At 37.7% G+C, this 24,219-nt stretch overlaps 1 protein-coding gene across 5 annotated transcripts in view; it reads left to right on the top strand.

Annotated features, from left to right (window-relative positions):
- The window catches only part of PTPRB (protein tyrosine phosphatase receptor type B), a 105,363-nt gene that overhangs the window by 31,954 nt on the left and 49,190 nt on the right, over nucleotides 1-24,219 (top strand). For 3 of the 5 annotated variants that reach the window (XR_004991617.2, XM_036459011.2, XM_036459012.2), the window contains 9 exons: nucleotides 3,210-3,488; nucleotides 4,344-4,601; nucleotides 6,188-6,451; nucleotides 8,305-8,574; nucleotides 12,123-12,383; nucleotides 15,690-15,956; nucleotides 17,935-18,198; nucleotides 22,367-22,630; nucleotides 23,181-23,444. Coding sequence is in view for 4 of the 5 variants with exons in the window: in XM_036459011.2 (XP_036314904.1) it covers nucleotides 3,210-3,488; nucleotides 4,344-4,601; nucleotides 6,188-6,451; nucleotides 8,305-8,574; nucleotides 12,123-12,383; nucleotides 15,690-15,956; nucleotides 17,935-18,198; nucleotides 22,367-22,630; nucleotides 23,181-23,444 (2,391 nt within the window). In the remaining variant the exon portion in view is untranslated. The remainder of the gene's footprint in view (nucleotides 1-3,209; nucleotides 3,489-4,343; nucleotides 4,602-6,187; nucleotides 6,452-8,304; nucleotides 8,575-12,122; nucleotides 12,384-15,689; nucleotides 15,957-17,934; nucleotides 18,199-22,366; nucleotides 22,631-23,180; nucleotides 23,445-24,219) is intronic. The other 2 variants (XM_045588261.1, XM_045588260.1) reach the window with 2 other exon arrangements.

The raw sequence follows: 24,219 nt of genomic DNA, 5'->3' as shown, positions 1-24,219 counted from the left end.
CAGTCTCATTGTTCCTTTGTTCTAGCGGATGTACAAAGGATTGGCTGTTTTGTTTTCTGGCTCAGAGAGATTAGATAAAGTCTGCATTTTTGAACTTCACCCTCTAGGCACTGAACCTTAAAATTCATTTTCTGGAGCTCCTATTTTGCAGATTTTGTATGATTATACTGATCATAACATCATTTTCTTTGGCCTTTTTCTGGCTCAGTTGTAGACATCGATGATGACGGTACAGTATTGATCTCATTGGAACTATCCCTGGAAAGCAGCTGTCCCTCTCATCCTTGTCCTTAAATTGCCTCTTCAGCAAAAATGTGTCATCTTGGTTGGCTATGACAGGCTGTTCTTGAGTTTTGTTGGCTATTAGAATCTTTTGATAGTGAAATACCATTCTTGACGGACAATACGAAAACTTTCTGTGAGGGGTAATTATGTTCTTTGCTTTTATTATGACGTCCTTAATTACAGACTATTATCTAAGATAGAAATAATATTGCCAGGAATTAAAAAAAAAAAAACAAAAAAAAAAAAAACTGTTTTTCCTCCAGAGCTTTTGTATGTGAACCATCTTGGGAACTTTTTTTTAATCTTAAGGGTTAGAAAGTTAGTTCATGGGAATAAATTGGTAAGATTTTTCTTAAGGTTAGTTTTTTTGAAGACAGCAATTAAGGTTTTTATCACTTTGGTTTAAAAAAAAATTTATTCTCCTTTGCAAAAGATTTTTTCAAAAGTTTTTTGTTTTTGTTTTTTTTTTTTTTTTAAGAAGAGCTCACATTTGTTCTTATTTATTTACTAGGGGCCCAGTGCACGAATTTGTGCACCTTGAATAAAACTGTGGGCCACGAGGCTGTGGTGGGCACAGGGGTGGGTCTCGGACTATCCTCTGCGCCTCCACCCAGACCCTCCCATCATGGTCCCCAGACCCCTGTCTGCCGGCAGCCCCATTCCCACATTATAGTGACTGGTTGATTGGTTGTTCGGTTGTTCTGCTGTTCAGTCTGTTTGCATATTAGGGTTTTGTATATATAGATTTTTTTTTTTTAATCCTCACCTAAGGATAGATTTCCATTGATTTTTAGAGAGAGTGGGAGGGAGAGAGAAACAAAAACATCGATGTGAGAGAGACACATCGATTGGTTGCCTTTGCACAGGCTCCAATCAGGGCCATAGCCTGTAACTGAGGTACATGCCCTTGACTGAAATTGAATCTGGGACCCTTCAGCCTGCAGGCTGACACTCTTTCTTCTGAGCCAAACCTGCTAGGGCCAGAGGCATTTTTTCTTTTAAGACCAAGTAGACAGAATAAATTTATATCACTGAGTGCCCATTGTATGTCAGGTAATATCTTCTCTGTATTTTGTTACTCCTGAAAACCCCAAGAATGTAGGTACTATAATTATATTCCCAGACAGATGGGCGAAGGGAGACTTAGACGAAGTTACTTGCCCAAAGTCTTGTGACCGATACATGATGAAACTGAGATTTGAACTGAGTTCCTTCTGACACGTCCAAAGCCCATGCTCTCTGCTACAACAGCCTCCTTCCTCTATGACAAGATCTTCTCCTGCTTATAAGAGTAATAATAATACTAACTAACACTGAACATTTACTATGTACAAATACTGTTTTTAGTGCCCCAGATAAAATACTCAATTTAATCTTCATAGCAATTCTACTAAAATGGGAGTATTATCATCAGCATTGCAGAGATGAGATAGCTGAGGCACAGGGAGGCTCAGGAATTGCCCGGAGCACACAGCTGCAGAGCAGGGGAGCCGGGTGCAAGCCCAGGCCCTCGGGTTCTAGAGCCTACACTCTCAGGTGAGCCTGTGCTGGGCTGGGGTGTAAACTACACAACCTTGTCCTCCACGCTCACCATGCTTTTTGGCTCTTAGAGTTACTGCTGCCTCAGCTTACTTGTCAGCTAACATGTATATTATTGTTAATTGATGATGTTACAAAATGGTGTGGATTATTTAATTTTTTCAGTATGATGTGCTCATATAAATCATAGCCAAAAACATAAAGATATTATATAGATCACAGGTTGAATTTAGTCTATGTATGGTGTCTCTAGGTTACCCATAGATAGTCGTATGAACTCTCTGGTCATAAATGCCTTTTGAATACAGAGTAAGATTAGTTTGTTCCTGTTTGTATTAATATTAGTGTCACAAATTAGTACCATTTAAAAATATATACTGTTCTAAGAATATTGTAGAATTCCTGCTGTCATTTTGTGAGAAAACTATAATTTGCCAAGAGGTAGATAAGAACTGAGCTCTCTATAGCCATGCCACTAAAATATCTGACCTGACTATTGAAATATGGTTTTCCTTATCTTAATCCCACTTCCTAGACCAAGAAGCATGTGGAATTTCTGAAAATTACTCATATGTGAATGTCTCTCAGTGTTTCTACTCCCAGCATTCAGAGTAGGGAGAGTCTTGTTTCTCAGATGATCTCACTGCTCACTGAACACTGTTGACTTAGTTGCAAACCTGGAGACATGTTCTTCATCCTATTTCGAGTTCCATAGCAAAGATTCAATGCATGGGAAATGGGACTTCGCAAACTGGCATTGAGAATTAAAGCTAAGTGAACAGCTGGGTGCAGGATATCCCAATTCCACTTGCTCTGGGGGCCTCAGTAGCTCAAAAATGTTCCAGAACTCAAGTTTTGAAAATTTAGTGACATAGGAAATCCCAGCTGTTGGGAGAATTCATTTCATTGAGTAAATCTAGCCTAGGTCTGTATCTTTTGTGGGTTTCTGATATCTCAAAACAACCAGAGGTTATCTGTACTTAGCCATGAAAGCACACAACTTTAAAAAGAAAAATGTCAGTACAGATTTCACAATTATTTCATAATGTCTGTATTTTCTGTTGATTTTCATAATTTATCCAGCATATCCTGGATATTTGTCAATGTTTGAAAAGTGCTGAACTTGCAAACCAAAGACAATATCACCTTACTTGGAATTCCAAACTCACAGTTGTCTCAACCAAATAGTTTTATTAGAAAAAGGAGTTTATATGACTAGTATAAACTAGTGGGTTTCTTTTTTGAATTAAATGGTAAGTTTGGAAGTGGAGTAAAATGCTGGTTTGTTCAAGGACAGAAGATGCTTCAACTTTTTAAGAACAATGGATCTGGATTATTTGCAGGAGTCTTCAAGCCACCTTCTCTTTCTTGGTTTTTCCTTGCAGACCCTTTGCCTCCTGCTAGGTTTGAGATCAGTAAAGAGAAGACTACTTCAACCAAACTGCACATTGAGTGGACTCCTTCTCCCGGAAGAGTCACCTCGTATGAGGTGCAGTTATTTGATGGTCACCAAAAGGTGCAGGAGGCCCAAATTCAGGAAAGTACTTCATTGAATGAATATGCATTTTCTAACCTTACTGCTGGTAGTAAATACAATATTGCCATCACAGCTGTTTCTGGAAATAAACGGTCCTCTACAATTCATATCATCAATGGATCAACAGGTAAGATCACAGGTAGTTGGGTGTTTAATAGTCTGTACTCCTTTGACATTATATTAAGTTCAAGAAATAGAAGTAAGAATGCTCCTAAGATATGTACACAATACATACATACATACAACATACATCAATGTTGTGTGAAGAGTGGAAAGATTAGACCGAAAATATGAAGGTGTGGCTGTGCTGTTAGCCTGCTGGGTTATTTTGAACACATCATGGTATTTATCTAGGTCTAGAGTTTTCTCCAAAATAAGTAAATGTTTCCTAATGGCTTTTCTAACTCAAATCTTAGACAACATTTTCTGAGTTTGTGTCATAAAACTAACTTGTTAACTGTTTTCCTCCTTTGTGTATTCTTCTCATCACATCAAGTCATGATGTTTTCTAAAGATCTTCATGCTTGGAAAAAGTCTTTGCTTGCACCCAGATACCCTAGGATCAATGACATCTCACCATCTCCTCCCATCAGGGGCTGTCTTTCTTATCATTCACTTTCCCCTCGTTTTCTCTCCTGCTTTATTGCTCTCTTTCCACTTTTCCTCTCCTACAGTTCTTTACTTTTTCTTGTTCCCTTTACTGCAATGCCACATCATACTTCATTGGCAAAAACTACAGAATCACTGTATTAGGTTGGAGAGACAAACAGGCTAAACTATGATGTAGCTTTAGGCTGTGGACTTTGAAAAGAGTATGAATCTAGGTTCTGGTGAAATTTCAAAAGTGCTGTGTTCATTACTTATCACACAGGTTAGATGTACAGAGAAACATAAATGAGTGTGCAATTTTGAATTAAATGTGTCTGTGTCTTCTACAAGGAAGTTATGCATGACACTTTGCAAATGCATTTTATCCCATTAGTGCCATCCCCGGTGAAGGATATTGGTATTTCAGCGAAAACGAATTCTCTCCTGATTTCCTGGTCCCCTGGCCCTGGGAATGTGGAAAGATACCAGCTGATACTAATGGATAAAGGGATCAAAGTTCATAATGTTGTTGTGGACAAATATGATACTTCCTACACTTTTCTTGGACTGACATCTGGCCACCTCTACAACCTCACCATTGTAACCGAGGCCGCAGGGCTGCAAAACCGAAGGTGGAAACTGGCCAGGACAAGTAAGTGCCCCAGCTAGCTGAACAAGAATGATGTGCAAATCAAGGAAAGGTTTAATAAACAAGACTTATTGATGACTTGAATAATGGTAATATAGGACAAATTGAAATTCATATGTCATAGAAGGCCCTTAATATTATCCACTTTTCTAATTAGTAGAAAAAGAGGGATTCCCTTTATTCTGAAGTTTGAACTAGCCTTTGGCAGCACTCTGAATAGCAAAGTTTATTACTGATAGAGTCCCAGCTTCTCACTTCAGTATGCCAGTCTCCCTTCTCTTCCACAGGATTCCACTGCCCTTGTGACTTCACTCACAGTCAACCAGGGTACTTTTCTCAGCACTATGTGGGGACCCGCTCCTGTGAAGCAGCCATTTCCCCAAAGCTTTGCCCAATAAAACATGCCCTTAGACCCAAAACTCCAGGGCCTGTCTCACAGCCTAATATAGCCTGATAAACTTATCTGTGCAGTTTTAATGAGTAATTTACATGCACACTAATTCACTCATTCAATATTTATTGGGTGTAAGCTGTACATTAGGCGTTGAGGATATAACAACAGCCAAAAGAGCAGAATCTTTGCCCTCATGGAACTTACATTTTAGTAGATTCTAATGCTTCTAGTAGGTCTAACGTGTTAATAAATATACTCTCTTAGGAAATTATCTAATTTTAACATAAACTCAAATATGTAGTGCCTTAAGAATGATTCTAGCGATGAGAGTTTCTGAAACTTTCAGAGGCTTGTGGGAATGTACTTGGATACCACTACATTTACATATACCTTTCACATCACATCTCAAAGATGTATAGACATCCCAACAAAGATATACCTTAAGAATTATTTATGTATATCAAGAGCAGATAACACTTCTAACTGATCTATGCAAAATCATTCTTTTAATGAAGTGTTGTTAATTTGTATTATACCATTATTGCAGCCCCAAAATACAGCATGAGCAAGAGGTAGAAAAAATATTCACCAAAATATCTCTCCTTTGTGATCATTTTCCATTGATGAAATAATGATACAACTTTTTTTTATTTTTTTTCGAGGAGGAGGAGTAGGAGGACAAGATAAAATTTTAATTTTGGGATCAGTGAGTCATTGGCACAACTCTTAAGCTTTAATTTTATCATCCTTTAAAATGAAAAATAAAGTATTTTTAGCACACAAAATTTTGTTATTTTGTGTGCTAAAAATATTTAGCCGATCAGTTGACCAATCGATTATGTACTTGCTATTATTAGGTACATAAAGAGGGGAAGAAATTAGGCAGATGACGGCCTCTTTGAGAATTTTGACCAAGCCCTCATTTACCAATAGGACCCCGAGGCTCAGTGAGAGGGGCAGAGCTGCCCAGGGCTGCCCAGCCAGCTAGGCTCAGTCTGAGCCAGAATTCGAATTTCTGCTGCCATGACTGTGCTCTTTCCACTAGCCCTGTAGCCATTCTTTGGCTTTGCAGTATTATTTTTGCCTCACGAACATGTCACTTTCTTCTGTGCAGCGAGTGTGGCTTGTCAAGATTAAAATTCTGGTAAAAATTTGGCCACAATAAGACTGGTAAGATATCTTTCTTCCTAATTAGCCCCCATGGAAGTCTCGAATCTGAAGGTGACAAATGATGGCACGTTGACCTCTCTAAAAGTCAAGTGGCAGAGACCTCCCGGAACTGTGGATTTCTACAACATTACACTGTCTCACCAAGGGACCACCCAGGAATCCATAACATTGGCACCGCAGGTTACAGAAACCCAATTTAAAGGCTTAACCCCGGGACGACTTTATCAAGTTACCATCAGCTGTGTCTCTGGTGAATTGTCTGCTCAGAAGATGGCAGTGGGCAGAACAGGTGAGGCTAAACCCCAGAATATTCCGTGGTTGCCCAAATCATCTCTGACCCATCTTAGGAGAGGAGAAGGGATACTCCTTCCCTAGCCTGGGAAGTATGGCCTGCATGACTGAGGGGGTCTGTGGTCAGGCCCCACATACAGAGTAAAGCAGAGGGTTAATTGCTTCACTGGAGTTAGTTAAGCAAATGGCTCTGCCCTATGCTATTTCACACCACAGCACTTAAGTAGCAAAAATGCATTGGCATGGATACTAATAAATGAAATATTTCTCATCAGCATTTATAGTAAGAGCCAGTTAGCACTTAACCCTATTTTTACTAAATTATTTTATTAATTTAAGTCACACAAACATTTATCCAGTGCCTTCGATGTGTAAATTATTGCAGCATGAGCTTTGGGATTTATTAAAATGGCAGGGTTCAGCAAACTATATCCTTTGGCCAAATACAGCCTATAACCTGTTTTTGTATAGCCCCATGCTGAGTGGTTATTACATTTTAAGGCTTTACAAAAAAAAAACAGAAAGAAAATTTGAGACAAAAACCATAATGGTCCCCAAAGCCTGAAATATTTACTTGCTGACCCCCTTACTCTTAAGGAAGCTACGTTCTAATCACACAAATGTAGGACATACCCACACAAAATAAAAACAGTGCCGTACATTTTAACAATGGTAATTGTATTGATATTTCCATGTGTCAGGCACTGACTTCACGCCATTTTTCATAGTTCTCACAACAAAACCACAAGAAAGGTCCTATTAATTTCACAGTTTTACAGATTACTTGTCCATAGTCATCAGCCAGTAAATAATGTGGCTGGAGTTGAAATCAGCCTGTCTGATTCAGAGTCCATTCTCTGTGCCATTAGAGATCCCAAGTAAAAACCATATGTCCAGAGAGACAAGAGAACAAACATGTCTTTCAGAAGAGCAGTAAAGACTTCCTGAAGAGCCCTAACTGTTTTGGCTTAGTGGATAGAGCATGGGTCTGCGGACTGAAAGGTCCCAGGTTCGATTCCAGTCACGGGCATGTACCTTGTTTGCGGGCACATCCCCAGGAAGAGGTGTGCAGGAGGCGGCTGATGGATGTTTCTCTCTCATCGATGTTTCTGACTCTCTGTTCCTCTCTAGAAAATAAATATATATATATTTAAAAAAGACTAACTGGAGAGAAACAAGGGAAGGGGATTTGAGGTGAGAGGGATGACGTAAGCAAAGGCCGAAGAGTCCAGGAGGCTTACACGTCTGCAGAGCACGCTCCTGGAGGCCAGCATTGGAGAGAGTGGGGCAGGAGGGAGGGTGGCTGCGGGAGTGGTCAGAAGACTGGCAGGATATGGAGGATTATTGTGGGAGGGAACTGCAAATGCCACCCCAAGGACTTGATTTATTCTGCAGTTAATGGACAGACCTTAAATGTTTTTGAGCAAAGAAATAAAATCAGAGCTGTATGGCAAGATTAGTGTTTCTCAACTGGAAAAGAAAGAGGACCACAACATGCAGTCTTTTCCAAAAAATGCCACATCCGTCAATGTCACGGACATTAGATACAACATCAATATTGTCTCTAGAACTGGTATGCAAACAGCGTTCATGTCAGTAGGTTATTAATTAACAGTGTTACAGAAGATCTCATTACTGATATACTACTAAAGTGAGCCGGGTGTACATTTCTTGAATGTCAAATGTCTTCACAGTGAGGAAAGAACACTCGTTTGCAATCCTTGAACATCAGATGGGGATAGAAATGTTTTGAATTGCAGATAGTAGGTCTCTTATCTCCTGTTGTCCCTGAAGAGTGAATAAGTATTTTTGGTTTTTAGTATCTCCTTTTGACATCATTTCACCATTTAGTTCCAGAGAAAGTTGGGAACCTGGAGGCAAACAGCAATGGTTCCCTGAGGTCCCTAGTAGTGAGCTGGTCACCCCCTGCTGGAGACTGGGAGCAGTATCGCATCCTGCTCTTCAATGACTCTTTGGTGCTGCTCAACACCACCGTGGGAAAGGAAGAAACACATTACCTCATAGATGACATAGGGCTCATCCCGGGAAGACAGTATGAGGTAGAAGTCATTGTTGAGAGTGGAAATCTGAAGAACTCTAAGCGTTGCCAAGGCAGGACAGGTAAGCAATTATTAAGGTGTTAATGACTGGTGTAATCTTAATTTGGCCCCTTTACCAAGTAGCTGTCGATGTCATTTTCTGAATTTTAGATACTATATATTTGCAGACTGAAATAGGGTTACTAATTTTGTCAAATAAGAACATTACAAACCCCTTCTACCAATAACACCATTGTCATAAGCAGCATAACATTTTGGTCAGTGGCAGACAGTGGTCTCATAAGATTATAATGAAGCTAAAAAGTCCTATGACCTAGTGGTGTCATAAACATCGTAACATCACAGCTCAGTACATTACTCTCATGTTTTCAGTAATGCTGGTGTAAACAAACCTGCTCTGCTAGTCAGGTAAAAGCATAGCATGTGCAGTTATGTGCAGTACATGCTACTTGATGATAAAAGACTACATTACTGATGTGTATATTTACTAGACTATGTTACTGACCTGTATATTTACTATACTATTACCAATTTGTATATTTATTTATTCATTACATATGTGAACATTATTTTAGAGTGCACTCTTTCTACTTATTTTTTTTAAAGGTTGCCATAAAATAGTATGTCATGTTACAGCAGAAACAGCCTCAAACATCTCATGTATATTGCATTTTTTGTTTTGCGCTTAATTTAATCTTGTGTTGTTTTGTTCATCATGACTCCTAAGTGTATAAAATCCACTGCCAATGTTGCCAGCAAGAGGTCACATTGAGAGATTGACCTGGAAATGAAATTGAAGTGATGAAAGATTACGAAGGTGGAAAATCAGTGATGGTTATTACTCATCAGTCAGGCATGTCCCATTCCACCGTAGCTATGATCTTGAAGAACAATAAGGTGATGGAAGCTGTTAAAGAATCTGCTCCATTGAAAGAAGCAAGACTAACAAAAATTTGAGAAGGGTCTATATCAGACATGGAGAAACTTCTAATGATCTGGATTGAAGGCCAGACACAGAAGCATATCTTTTTTAGCACCATGACAATCATGGCCAAAGGAAAATGTCAAGAACTGCATCAGTGTTCTGTCTGTTTGCCATGTTGGAAGGAAAGGTTATACCCGACTATGATGTTGAATTTCCAGCTAGCCCTGTGTGACTTAAATGATTCAAGAATCATTATCATTACATAAAGTGAATGTAACTGGTGAGTCTGCGAGTGCCACTGTGAAGGTAGGAGCATCTTTGGGAACTCTAGATAAGCTGATTGTGGAGGAAAATTACCTTCCAAACCAAATATTCAATAAAAATGAAACCTTCCTATTCTGGAAACAGGATAAAAGGACTTTTATCCATAAGGAAAGTCAATGCCAGGTGTTTTTTTTTTTTGTTTGTTTTGTTTTTAAATATATTTTATTGATTTTTTTACAGAGAGGAAGGGAGAGAGACAGAGAGCTAGAAACGTCGATGAGAGAGAAACATCGACCAGCTGCCTCCTGCACAGGCCCCACGGGGGATGTGCCCACAACCAACGTACATGCCCCTGACCGGAATCAAACCCGGGACCTTTCAGTCCGCAGACCAACGCTCTACCACTGAGCCAAACCGGTTTCGGCCAATGCCAGGTTTTAAGGACTATTATTCTTCATTGGGAGCAATGTTGCAGGCTACAAATTGAAAACCCTAACCGAAACCGGTTTGGCTCAGTGTATAGAGCATCGGCCTGCAGACTGAAAGGTCCCGGGTTCCATTCCAGTCAAGGGCATGTACCTTGGTTGCAGGCACATCCCTGGTAGAGGATGTGCAAGAGGCAGCTGGTCGATGTTTTTAGCTCTCTGTCCCTCTCCCTTCCTCTCTGTAAAAAAAAAAAAAAAAAAAAATCAATAAAATATTATTTTTAAAAAAATGTTGTGATCTGGCACAGTGAGAGTCACGGGATCTTCAAATACACCAATAAGCAGGCACTGGCACTGTACATCCTCTTCCAGAACTCCTTCTTAAACTGCTATGTTTGGAGAATAACATCTTTCAAGATTTTGCTTCTTGTTGGTAATGCTCCTGGATATTTTCCTTTTATTGGTGATCTTCATCCCACATCAACACCACCTCTTTGATCCATCAAATGGACCAAGGAGTCATAGAAGCTTTGAAGGTCCTGAGGAGGACTTCCCGCCCAGGCTACTGCTGTAGCTCAGGAAGACACTGAGAAAACACTGATGCAGTTCTTGAAGGATTCCACATCTATGACCTCAACAAGAATCTTGCTTCGGCTTTGGGTGATATCACCAAGGAGTGTACAAATGGCATCTGAAAGAAGAAATTCAAGAGGTTTGTCCACGACTTCAAAGGATTTGCCAAGGATGAGGATGTTTCAAAAATCAACAAAGCTGTGATTGAGATGGCAATCAACTTTAACCTGGGCGTGGTCGAGGGTGACATTGAGCTTCCAGAGGTGCTTCCTGAGGAAGTGACTCAAGAGGAGTTAGGAACACACAGATGAAGAAGGAGTAATTAAAAAGGAAACTAGGACAAAGAGAACCCCCAGGTAAATTCACATCGAATGGTTTAACAGAAGCCTTGCCAACCTCAACAAGCTCTTAAAAAGTTTGAAAGCGTAGACCATGGACCCCAACATCGAAAAGTTTTCATTAATAGAGAGGAATGTTCATGGCACATTGTCTGCTTGCAAGCAAATCTGTGATGAAAAAAGAAGAAAGAAAGAGAGAGGGAGGGAGGGAGGGAGGGAGGGAGGGAGGGGGGGAAGGAAGGAAGGAAGGAAGGAAGGAAGGAAGGAAGGAAGGAAGGAAGGAAGGAAGGAAGGAAAGTAAGTAAGTCAAGCAAATTACCATGAATATAATATTTCTGAAAAGAGGGACATTTCTTCAAGTAGAGATTTAGGCTGGTCCTTCAAGAGGGATTCTAGAAGAAGGCATTGTTATCCTAGGAGATGACAGAAAATGTCTTTGGTGGACAGAAAATTCACAGTATAATTTTGCACATTTTATTGTGTTTTATGGATTAGCACTTTACTCTTAACAATGTCTCCTAGAAGTTTTAATAATAAAAAGTGGAAGAAATTTCAGTTATTTTGATAATTGGAGTCTTTAGTCAGATATTATTATTATTATTATTATTATTATTATTACTACTAGTTACCAGCTACGGTATATTATTATTACTCTCCCTTTCATGAACACATCCGTGTTCTTCCCTTAGAAATGAAAGGGAAAATTACTTTGTCTTTCCAAGCTAGGGAGGCAACAGACACTCCTAGACCTCCCAAAGTACTCTGTGGTTTTGTGGATGACAAGATCGAATTAAATATTTTCAAACCATAGAATTCATATGCAGACATAAGCACTTATAGAGTATTATGTGGCCAAAAATAAGAGGCCCTGTATTTCTCAATAGTGTCATTTTGAATCCTTATTTCTCTTTGTTATATTAAAAAATATCTTGTGATGAGTTTTTATTTTTTCTTAATATTCATAAGCATTCAGAAAAGAAATGCTGAATTGGAATACTTCTGTGGATGGAAGAAAATAGCTCTAAAGAACATGTGAGTGTTTCTGAGTCAGTCAGTGACCCAAGTCTCCATTGCTTTTCCTCAGTCCCCATGGCTGTCCTCCAGCTTCGTGTGAAACATGCCAATGAAACCTCACTGGGCATCATGTGGCAGCCCCCTGCTGCAGAATGGGAAAAATACATCATTTCACTAGCGGACAGAAACCTCTTGCTCATCCACAAGTCACTCCCCAAAGATGCCAAAGAATTCACTTTTACTGACCTGGTGCCTGGACGAAAATACATAGCTACTGTCACCAGTATAAGTGGAGACTTTAAAAATTCATCTTCAACAAAAGGAAGAACAGGTAATATTCTTTATAAACTTTAAGCTTTAGAAGTGTCCTGTCTGCTGAATTGTTTAACACTCAACTTATAAATGTTCACGAAATGCCTTTTATGTACTGGGAATTGATTTATGGATCCTTCCTGTTTTTTGCTCTTTAATTTTACTAATTTCAGTTCTTGTCTTTAAAAGTTTCCTGTTTTGTTTTACTGTTAGTTTATTTTGCTAAAATTAAAACAGAGCAGAGAACAAACTTTCCAAGGAGTTTTGCTGCAAAGGAGAAAGTTATTTTCTCTCAGTACATTGAAGATATTAATTGAGTCTTTCTGAAATTTATTGTTGACATTAAAAAGTTAGCTGTCAATCTAATTTTTATTTCTCTATGTGTAATGTTTTCTATGTTTTCTATGATTACTTTTAAGATCTGCTCTTTGCCTTGAATGTTCTGCTGTTTCACAGTAATAATCTAAGTACAGAAATAGGGCAGCATCTGAAAGAGAAATATATTTGGAAGGAGGATTTTTTTTTTAATGATAGAATAAGTGACAACATATTTTAAAAGAAAGCAGAATGGTGAGGCTATCCAGAGAGAGGGAAGAATTGTTGTCATCATTCTATGAAAAAGCAAGGAGTATTGGGATCTCTAGCACCAGTGAAAGAATTGGCTTTGGAAAGGACATGAGTAGTAAAACCTGAGAGTCCAATGGGAGGAAAAGGGTATGTGGGTGCAGATACAGCAAATAGATATATGTACTGGTAGCATTTATCTTTTGATAACTCTCATTTTCTAAGTGAAATAGAAAGCAAAGTCATCATCAAAGACTTCGCTTTCCAATTTATATACTATTGTTGTCCTGTATTTTATTTCTCTCTTTTTTAACCCCACAAAAAAATGTAATTATTGTATCCTTGGATTGACCCATCAACTTACCAATTTTTTTTCATCTTTTCCTCCTATATCTCAAATTCCATCTTATATTACATTTCTTCATCTTAGAGAACATCCTTCACATTTTTTTACTGAATTGTTTACTGACATACTCTCTACACTTTTGTTTTTCTGGGTATGTCTATATAATTCTCAACTCTGAAAAATATTTTCCCTGGGTTGTAATTTTGTTGAAAGTTATTTTCTCTCAGTACATTGAAGATATTAATTGAGTCTTTCTGAAATTTATTTTTGACATTAAAATTTAGCTGTCAATCTAATTTTTATTTCTCTATGTGTAATGTTTTCTATGTTTTCTATAATTGCTTTTAAGATCTGCTCTTTGCCTTGGATGTTCTGCTGTTTCACAGTAATGATCTAAGTACAGACTTCTTTTTCTTTATTCTTTTTTTTAAAATATATTTTATTGATTTTTTACAGAGAGGAAGAGAGAGGGATAGAGAGTTAGAAACATTGATGAAAGCCCTTAGTCAGAAATGTGCATTGAAATGTTCTCTTCAAATCTGTGGTTTGTCTTTTCATTAATTTATTAATGTATTTTACAGAATATACATTTTTTAACTTTCATGTCTAACTTATAAGTTTCTTTTCATAGATCATGCTTTTGATATCATATCTAAGAAATCTTTGCTTTGCTTAAGATAAAGTCACAAAGTTTTTCTCCTAAAAGTTTTTATAGTTTTAGGTTTTAAATATAGATATGTAATTTCTTTTATATGTGTGTGAGATATGGGTCAATGTTTAATTCTTTGCATATGAACACCTAATAATTCCAGCCCTATTTATTAAAGACTATCCTTTTTTCTTCTTAATTGCCCTTGAATCTCTGTAAAAAATCAACTGACTATACATGTGTTGTTCTATTTCTGAAATTTCAATTCTGTTCTATTTATCTATGTGTCTGTCCTTTTGCCAGTATCACACTGTTTTCATTACTGTCACTTCCTAGTAAGTCTTGACATTAGATGATGTTAGTCCTCAATTGTTATTCTTTATTTTCAAAATTTTTTTGACATATTAATTCCTTTGCTTCACACATGAAATCTGGAATTAAAATTGGATCTTCTGATCATGTATATTAATGTTTTTCCAGCTTTATTGAAAAATAATTGCCATACATTACTATAAGATTATGGCATATAGTGTGATGGATTGATTTGCATATACTATGAAGTGTTTACCACAATAAGTTCAGTGAACACCCATCTTCTCCTGTAGATACAATATAAAGGAAAAATACATTTTCCTTATGTAGATACAATATAAAGGAAAAATACATTTTCCTTAATAGAATTTATTCTCATCCAATTTCCTATATATTATATAGCAGTGTTAGCAATAGTCATCATATTGTACTTCCCTAATGTTTGTTTATCTTATAACTGGAATTTTTTACATTTTGACCATCTTTGTCCAAAATAATATTATTTAATAAGTATGTTTGTATCTGAATCCAAAAAGTCAATGAATTCTGAGAGGAGTTGTGCCAGGGTCAATTGCTTTTATTATCATAATTCAGGGAAGAGGCACAGAGAATATGTATGTTGATTAAGTGCCAACTTCAAGATTTGTGTGAGAGATTTGTCAATGGATAGACTAGAAATCACAGTAGGTACCAATTAGGAAAGGGGCTCAGGTTCACAGGTTATACAGATCAGGATTTGAACCCAAAATTATTTGCTAGCACTATAATATAAACTAAATTACTTATATTTTATAATCTTTGGTTTCCTTCTCAGTAAAGGGAATAATAAAATGAACTTAATAGAGTTTTTAGTATCACACAATATGATCTCTATAAAGCATAGAGCCCATAACTGGCACACAGCAGTTGTTATTACTACATGACAATATAGTTTATATTATTGTAACATTTTCATGTATACTAATAAAAGTTCTCTTAAGAATGTGCCAGTAAAGAATTAATTGGGTTTCTAGACTACAACCTAATCACCAGGTTGAATGGATTTCCCAATACCAGCCATAACAACCATCAGCTCAGGTAGTTGGCATGGCTTTCACTTCTAATGGGATAAGGGCAGATAAATATCACATTAAGTAAGCAATCTTCAAAAACAGCAGCCTTTCATAATTGAAAATTTTAAATCAAAACTTTATAATAGGCATGGTGTCATCTCATCTTTGGATCCAAAATAATTTTGATTTCCCACATAGGCAGCTTTTTCATAATAGTGTAGTCTCTGTGGGGGAGTAGTTTGCCATATGCCACAGGAAATAGAGCTGAGAGACTATAACAAATATATATATTTTATATATATGCATCTTCAGGACTGTCTCCATATTTTACTTATTTTTATTACACTTCCTTAGGGTGACTAAGTATCATCTGTTTTTTCCTCTCTCTGTCTACTGTTTTAGTGCCTGCCCAGGTGACTGGCTTGCATGTGGCCAACCAAGGGACAACCAACAGCCTATTTACTAACTGGACTCAGGCAGTGGGAGACACAGAGTTCTACCAAGTCTTACTCATCCATGAAAATGTGGTCATCAAAAACGAAAGTGTCTCCAGTGAGACTAGCACATATAGCTTCCACTCCCTCAAACCAGGCAGTCTCTACTCCGTGGTGGTAACAACAGTAAGCGGAGGGATTTCTTCCCGACAAGTGGTGGTGGAAGGAAGGACAGGTAAGAGGAGCACATGGACCTCCAGAGTTCCATTTTTTCTTTTATTTTTTTTTTTTGGAATGATTTATCTATATATACCTCTACAATTTTTGTTGAATTTTGATGCCTAACAATTCTGAATGAATATTCATTTTGTAAAATTAAAGCATAACAGGAATAATTAAAATGCTTTTAAAAAGCACCCCTACATTGCATTAAGTAGCGTGATTATGTGATCACATTATTCTTTTTGTTTGTTTGTTTTATAATTTTTTAAATTACTATCTGTGCACATATTTTAACATTTCCGCCCCATCTTTCATACATACCTTCCCTCCCCCGAGTTTTGTGTTCATTGGTTGTACTTATATGCATGTATACAAGTCCTTCAGTTGATCTATTATCTCCCCCAGATCTCCCTCCCCTCCCCGCTGTAACAGAGTTCCATTTTAAAAATATTCTATAAACAGGTTAATTTCTGATCTTCCTAAAAGTCAAGCACCATCTAGAAGGTACATGTTGCTCTTCCAGGAATGGAAATGGGGGGCTGGAGGGATGAGGGTAGGAGACAATTCTAAATTTTCTAAAATCTCCAATAAGTGACAGAACTCAGAAAAGCCTTTGTGATGACATGATAGTCATTTGATGACAAATATCATCCATTATACATGATGAATTGATATTGACAGTTATATGAAAACTAGAGGCCCAGTGCACAAATCTATGCATGGGTAAGGTCCCGTGGCCTGACCAGCGATTGGGGGCAATTGTGGCCATATGTCTCAGTCCCAATCAGGGCTGATGGTGACCAGCCGGCCAGGGGGCAGGGATAGACTGTGGGAGGTTGGCTGTGGGAGTGCACTGAACACCAGAGGGCAGTTCCTGCATTGAGTATCTGATCTGCCCCCTGGTGGTTAGTGCATGCCAGAGCAACCAGTCGACCGGTCCACTGGTCTTAATGGTCGCTTAGGCTTTTATATATGTAGATATTTAGCTGAAGTTAATTAACTGATGATGAAAACAATCATGCAATTTGTATATACTATAGAACTTTATTCTGATAGCCATCAAGGGCAGCACTATTTACTGTCACTAATTTCTGATACAATAGCACTGTTATTAATTTGGAAACTACTTCTAGCCAGGGAACTCTTGAAGGGCATCCACATCTTTTCTCTTTTGTACACTTGGCAGATCATAAGCTCTCAGTGAATGTCTATGGCACTCAGCCCCAGTTAAAATAAGCCAATGGTTATGGTTGACACCAGAAAGGCCATTCTCGCCACAATAGCTCTTTGTGACCACAGCTGGTCCAATTGCCAGACTTGTTGATTCCAGAAGATTCTAGGTTTGTTTGTCTTTGCCACTAGAGGGCAGGAAATGCTTTGCAAAGAGAAAAACAAAACAAAAACCCCTCTGGCTGTGTTAGTTATTAGACTCCCCAGGAATAAATAAGTTCATCACAAGAATATCAAAGCTATGCCCAAGATAAGCTTTCTAGAAAAGCGATTCCATTCTTTACCATTTTACTCAGTCCTCATTACTGATGAGTTTTATTCAAACTTTTTCATTTGGATTGTTAGAATGTTTGTTCCCTTTCCTACATAGGGCACATCCTGACACATTTACATCAAAATTCCTCCACTTAAAATACTTTATGAACAGCTACACCATAAAAATGCAGTAGGATCCAGCCAGCCAGTCTGTGTGGCTCGGTGGTTGAGGGTTGACCCATGAACCAAGAGGTCATGGTTCAATTCCTAGTCAGGGCGCAAGCCAGGGTTGCAGTGTTCCTAGCATCCAAAAGGCCTTTTTGCATTTTCATTTTGGTTTGCCTTCTGTTGTGAGAGCACTCAGCTTTCAGAGCATGTCTTAACCTCTTCCTTGTCATCAGATTTGATCTCCTGAGTTCACACTGTTTTTTGTGACCATGATACATGACTCAAACTTTTGATTGTGCTTTTCTTTTAAAAATATTCTCCCCCTTTTAAAATCCTAGTCCCTTCCAGTGTGAGTGGAGTAACGGTAAACAATTCTGGTCGCAATGACTACCTCAGCATATCCTGGCTGCCAGCTCCTGGAGATGTGGATAACTACGTAGTGACCCTGTCTCATGGCGGCAACGTGGTTCAGTCCTTCATCATCGCCAAGTCCGTCAGCGAGTGCTCCTTCAGCTCCCTCACCCCTGGCCGCCTCTACGATGTGACCATAACGACAAGGAGTGGGGAATATGAGAATCATTCCTTCAGCCAAGATCGGACCGGTAAGTCTATGAGAAGGTAGAGGCTCTAAAAGAGCCGGCTTACTATGTGGGTCAGACATCTTAAATCTGCAGTATTTCTGTAATCCTGAGAGAAAAGGCCATTGAGGTCACAAAATTGTTAGAGTCATCATATTTTGACCCAAGAAACACCTATGTGAGGAGAAATTACTGTCAGAGTAAGATGAACAATACTTTCATGGCTAGAATTCATATTATAGTCAAACACAGTAACAGGTTTTTCTGTTTAGAGAGTACTTTTTGGTTGCTAGACCCTGGCTTTATATTTGTTAACTACCTTAACCTTAAAATTCTTTATTGAGGTAATAGTTGTTACTACTCCCATTTTATTTATTTTTTATTTTGTTGTTGTTAATCCTCACCTGAAGATAGCTTTTCCCACTGATTTTTAGAAAGTGGAAGGGAAGGGGAGAGACAGAGAGAAACATCAATGTAAGAGAGACACATTGATTGGTTGCCTCCTGCAGGTTGTACATGCCCTTGATGGGATCAAACCCATGACCATTCAGTCCAAGGGCTGAAGCTCTACCTCTGAGCAAAACTAGATAGGGCTATTAGTCCCATTTTAGATGTCAGGAAACCAAAATTAAGGTTAGGTAACTTGGCTACTCTTTAACTTGTTAACTAGCCAGTGCATTTAAAATCCTAGATTTAAACCCAGTTTTGAATGACTCCAAAGCCTTCTAATTCTTTTTTCTTTTAAATTTAGATTCTTTATTATTTAAAGTATTAAATATGTCTTTTTCCCCCCATTGATCCCTCCCTGGATGCTCCCACCCCCCAGCACATGCCCTCAACCCCTACTGTCTGTGTCCATTGGTTATGCTTATATGCATGCATACAAGTCCTTTGGTTGATCTCTTACCTCCCCCCACCACTACCACCACCACCACCCAACCCCGCCTTCCCTCTGAGGTTTGATGTCTGAGGTCTGTTCAATGCTTCTCTGTCTCTGGCTCTATTTTGTTCATCAGTTTTATGTTGTTCATTATATTCCACAAATAAGTGAGATCATGTGATATTTTTCTTTCTCTACTAAGTTTTCATCCTGAAATCTTTCCAAAATGTCTGTTGGTCGAGACCACTGTTCATCCTTTTTTACACAGGGTGAAAATGTGAACCTTTATAGTTCTGGGACTAGAAATAAAATTTTAGCAAAGGCAATGAATACCAGGTTTCTGCTGTGCTGGAAAGAACTAAATTTAGACAGTTAGCATTTCCCCAATATACTTAAAAAAAAAAAAAAAAGAGAGAGAGAATAGTTTGTTGATTTTTAGAGAAGAAGGGAGAGGAGAAGAGAGGGAGAGAGAAACATCCATGTGAGAACACAGCATCAATTGGCTGCCTCCTGCAGGCCCCCTACTGGAAATTGAACCTGCAACCGAAACATGTGCCCTGACCAGCCTAATCAGAAATGGAACCAGCAACATTTTGGTGCAGGGGCCGATGACAACCAACTGAGCCACATGAGCCAAGGCCACAATATGATCTTTCTTCCTGGGGTTTATATCTGAGATTTCTGCTTAAGGTTGACATTAATATTTGTCAAATCTTTCCTGCTGAGCTATGAGTTGATATTTGCATTTTAAAATGTCACTTTTTCTATGTGGATCGGGAACAATTAATAATATCCTATGACTTCACACATGGTCTGAACCTAGTAGGTACTCAAATGGTTGATGAATCAGAATTCATTTAGATCAGGGATTTTTACCCGGTGCTCCATGTGTAGACTTTATGCAGTAATCCCAGAAATCGTCCCTGAAGTTGTTGGGGATAGGGAAGGTATGTACATGGGGGGGGGGGGGGGGGGGTGCATGGTTTCTTTCAGATTCTCATAGTTTCTGTGACCTCAAAAACGACCAAGAACCACTGATTTACATTGTTAGATCATGCTAGCTTTGAAAGTGTTTGCAAAACAGACTAATCCTATCTCAGTTGGAGATAAAGTCCCAGAGAGAAACTGGCTTCTCCATAGTCACAGGGTTGACCAGTAATCAAGTTCAGCCTGCCTCCAGCACTATTTCCATTGCATCCCTGAAAGCACTAGTCAGGGATAGAGAGATATTCCTTACCCTCAAACGATTTAAAAATCTAATTATACTGATAATCACAATAATGTCTTAAACCTGAAAAAACAGATTTCCATTCACAAAACAGCCTGGCATCAGTGTCTTATGTTGATCAACTTGGAGTCTAAAAAAAATCACCAAAAATTAAAGGATCTGCCAACCGACGACTAACTCCTTGCTTCCCCTCAGTATCAGTTCGTGAATGTTTCCTATACATCTGACCTTTACATTGCAAGGCCTTTTGCTAAGATTGTTTTTAAACACAAGAAAAATGATTCTTTTTTCAAAGCATCCTCTTGACAAAAGCATGAACTTAGATTTGGTGCAACACTAATCCAGGCAAACCAGTAACGCTGACAAATCAGTTCAACTGGAGAGTCGTGTCTGAGCTACTGCCTTGTTGATTTGAGCTGATTGTCTCAATGTCCTTTTCCTTTCCTAATGTCCTTGTTCTACATTCTGGATGAAAATATCAATATTTCTAATTCTGTATCACATCACCTCACCGTGCAGCAAGGCGAGTCTCACACATTACCTCCAGTTCCACCTGGAGGTCCCCTTATTGCTTTAGCACAATATTCAGCTTGATGTTTCTTTCAATAGTAGTTGCTTGGCCTTCATTAAATTGCTTGGATCATTGACCTTTCTTAACCCATGCATTTAACATCACTTCAAAATTTCTCCTCCTTAACTCTGTGATAATTCTAGCAACACTGTCATTGGTTTCAGGTAAATATCTTGAAAAAAGCATACCTATCTGTGGTGAGATTTATTCCAATACAAAAACTAATCTGAGTTCCTACCTCTTTCCAATGCTCCTCATATATTTATAATATCCAGTTATAGCAATATAGTAATGACCTACTGTTGAGTGAAAATACAGCCCAAAGGATAAATTAGAATACCCTTAATATTATGCTCTAAATACAGATTTTAAATTGTTCCTGTTAATAAGTGTTTATTGATTGATCAATTGAGAAAAAAGACCCACAGGTACATAAAATTGTATTTTTGTTTATATATTTATGGGGGAGGGGAATCTCAAGAGCACAAAATTGGATTAATCATAATTCTTGGTTGTTATTTTTAGGCAATTAAATTAATCTAGACAAAAAAAATTTAATAAGTTAATATGTACCTGAAATAAAAACTAGAAACCTGACACTAATCTATTTCAGAAAAGGTGATTCCCACTTAACTAGTCATCCCAAGATAACCATCAACCTGACTCCAATTTTCATCTCTTTCTTGCTTCCTACCTTGCACATTTTATTATTTGTTGTTCTAAAATTATAGGTTTTTAAATTTTCAGTTGTTTTAACATAAAAATGTTACGTTATATTTTATGAAGTATATAATCTTTTGGGACTTAGGTCTTTTTAGCTTAATAATATATTGATAAGAGTCATTCAGATTTTGTGTTTTAATGTTAAGAGCAAGAAGTCTATATTTTTGTGTTTTGAATTAAGAATAAATTAATTATGACTGTTATATACCAGTTCATTCATCTAATCTCCTGTGGATTGACATTCTCTCTCATATTTGGTTTTATCAGGCTTTTTAATTTTATGGCTCAAATCTCTATTTAAGATATATTTTTCCATGGCCCAGACTTATATTTCCTTGATCACCAATGATGTTGGACATATTTTCATGTATTAATTAATCATATGTGTTTCCTCTTCCACTTTTCTTTTGGATTGTTTATACTCTTCTTGGTGACTTTTTATCATATCTTGAATCACCAAGGTATGTTGAAATTACTAATATCATCGCCATCATTCATATTAACAATCAATTACCATGTTTAATGTTCTATTTTGTACGTGACATTCTGGTAGGCTAAAAACAGGATTAAGATTAATTCATCAGATTCTTTTGTAAAAATCCATTTAATCATTCCAACCTATAACAGTCTTTTCCCTTCAGAAATGTGTGGTTTTAAGGTCTAAGATTTTTATTTAAAATGCACACAATAAAAATCTTCTCACTTTCTCATGTTGTCCCAGGTTGTCATCTGTGATCAATTGCTCACTACGAATCAGTAAATCTTGAGCAGTTCTCTGTTCTGTTTTCAGTGCCTAACAAGGTCCAGGGAGTCAGTATTAGCAACTTGGCCAGGAGTGACTATTTAAAGGTATCCTGGGTGCATGCCACAGGAGACTTGGATCACTATGAAGTCACCATTAAAAACAAAAACAACTTCATTCAAACGAAAAGCATTCCCAAGTCTGAATATGAGTGTGTATTTGTTAAGCTAGTTCCTGGACGGTTGTACAGTGTCACTGTTAGTACAAAAAGTGGACAATACGAAGCCAGCGAACAAGGGAATGGAAGAACAAGTAAGTGGAAAGATTGCAAAATTTGATGGTCGGTTGGGTTTGAAGGTTACTAAATAAATAATTTATCTGAACTTTGAATTTTCTCTACTTAGTTATCAATAAATTACATTCCCAGTAAGTCTCACTCAGAGCTAACATCGTTTAGCCCAGCCATGGCCTACAATTATAGGATATTTATTGGAAGATAAAAGCAAGGATACTTGGCAAGCAAGAAGGCCAAATGTCCCATTTTTCTTCTCTGTCCTCTTGCATTGTGCATTGTGACATTTAAAGTTCTGGACATTTTGTTTTATCTTATGATTGAGATCATAACTCATTTTACAATTAGATTCCACCAACACTTAGCATATAAGATTTATGTCAGGAAAATAACTACAATCTTAGCAGTTGCTTTTCAATTTTTCTTGTTTAATTATGCATGAAGTAATTTAAGTGGCTTATGTAGGGAAGGGAGATGTTTACCAGTTCCTTGAATGTGATTCACAAATTATTGTGTAGGTAAACTTTGATCAGTCACTTTCCTGAAGTGTCTTCTAATACTCCTCCCTAGTCCCAGAGCCTGTTAAGGATCTAACATTGCGGAATAGGAGCACTGAAGACCTTCTCGTGACGTGGTCACTAGCTGATGGGGATGTCGACCAGTATGAGATTCAACTGCTCTTCAATGACATAAAACTATTTCCTTCTTTTCATCTTGGAAATACTGCAACCGAGTATCGCTTCACCTCCCTAACACCAGGGCGCAAGTATAAAATTCTCGTGTTGACGATCAGTGGAGATGTACAGCAGTCAGCTTTCATCGAGGGCTTCACAGGTAATTGAAAATATGCGTCTTAAACCTGACTAGTTATAGCAGCGTACAGTTGGCCCTTGGACAACATAGGTTTGAACTACGTGGATCCATTTATATGCAGATTTTTTCAATAAATATATTGGAAATTTTTTTTTATTTTCTTACTACCATGAACCAGTGATATCTGTTATTCTAGACTACCCTAAAAACATCATATTTCTGCTTCTTCATTATTAATGAATGAATCATTACACCTGTAAATAATATTAATTTTTCACATTATTTTCTCATTTCTGATATCTATTCTTAGTAGTATGTATAACATTTACAGAGTTTTGTGTCACATAAGATAGTATTGATATAGGTGCTGACAACTAGACCAGTGGTCAGCAAACTCATTAGTCAACAGAGCGGCAAACCGCTGCTCACGAGCCGCAGTTTGCCAACCACTGAACTAGACAATTCATCTTGTAAACAGATGGCATAAACTTAACAATATCGATACATACAGTAAGTGCTATAAATTTATTTTATTTTCCTTACAATTTTCTTAATATTTTTCTCTAGCTTACTGTATTATAGAAATATAGTATATAAGATATATAACATACAAAATATGAGCTAATCAACTGTTTATGTTATTGGTAAGACTTCCAATGAATAATAGGCTACTAGCCGTTAAGTTTTGGGGGAATCAAAAGTTATATGCACATTTGCAGCTGCATAAGAAAGTGGGAGTGTCAGTGTCCCTAACCCCTATCTTGTTCAACGGTCAACAGTACTATATAAGTGTAAA

This window comes from Pipistrellus kuhlii, unplaced genomic scaffold, assembly GCF_014108245.1.
Source record: "Pipistrellus kuhlii isolate mPipKuh1 unplaced genomic scaffold, mPipKuh1.p scaffold_m20_p_3, whole genome shotgun sequence".
Lineage (NCBI taxonomy): Eukaryota > Metazoa > Chordata > Mammalia > Chiroptera > Vespertilionidae > Pipistrellus > Pipistrellus kuhlii.
The sequence above is the reverse complement of the archived record's forward strand: the minus strand, read 5'-3'. Positions and strand labels throughout refer to the sequence as shown.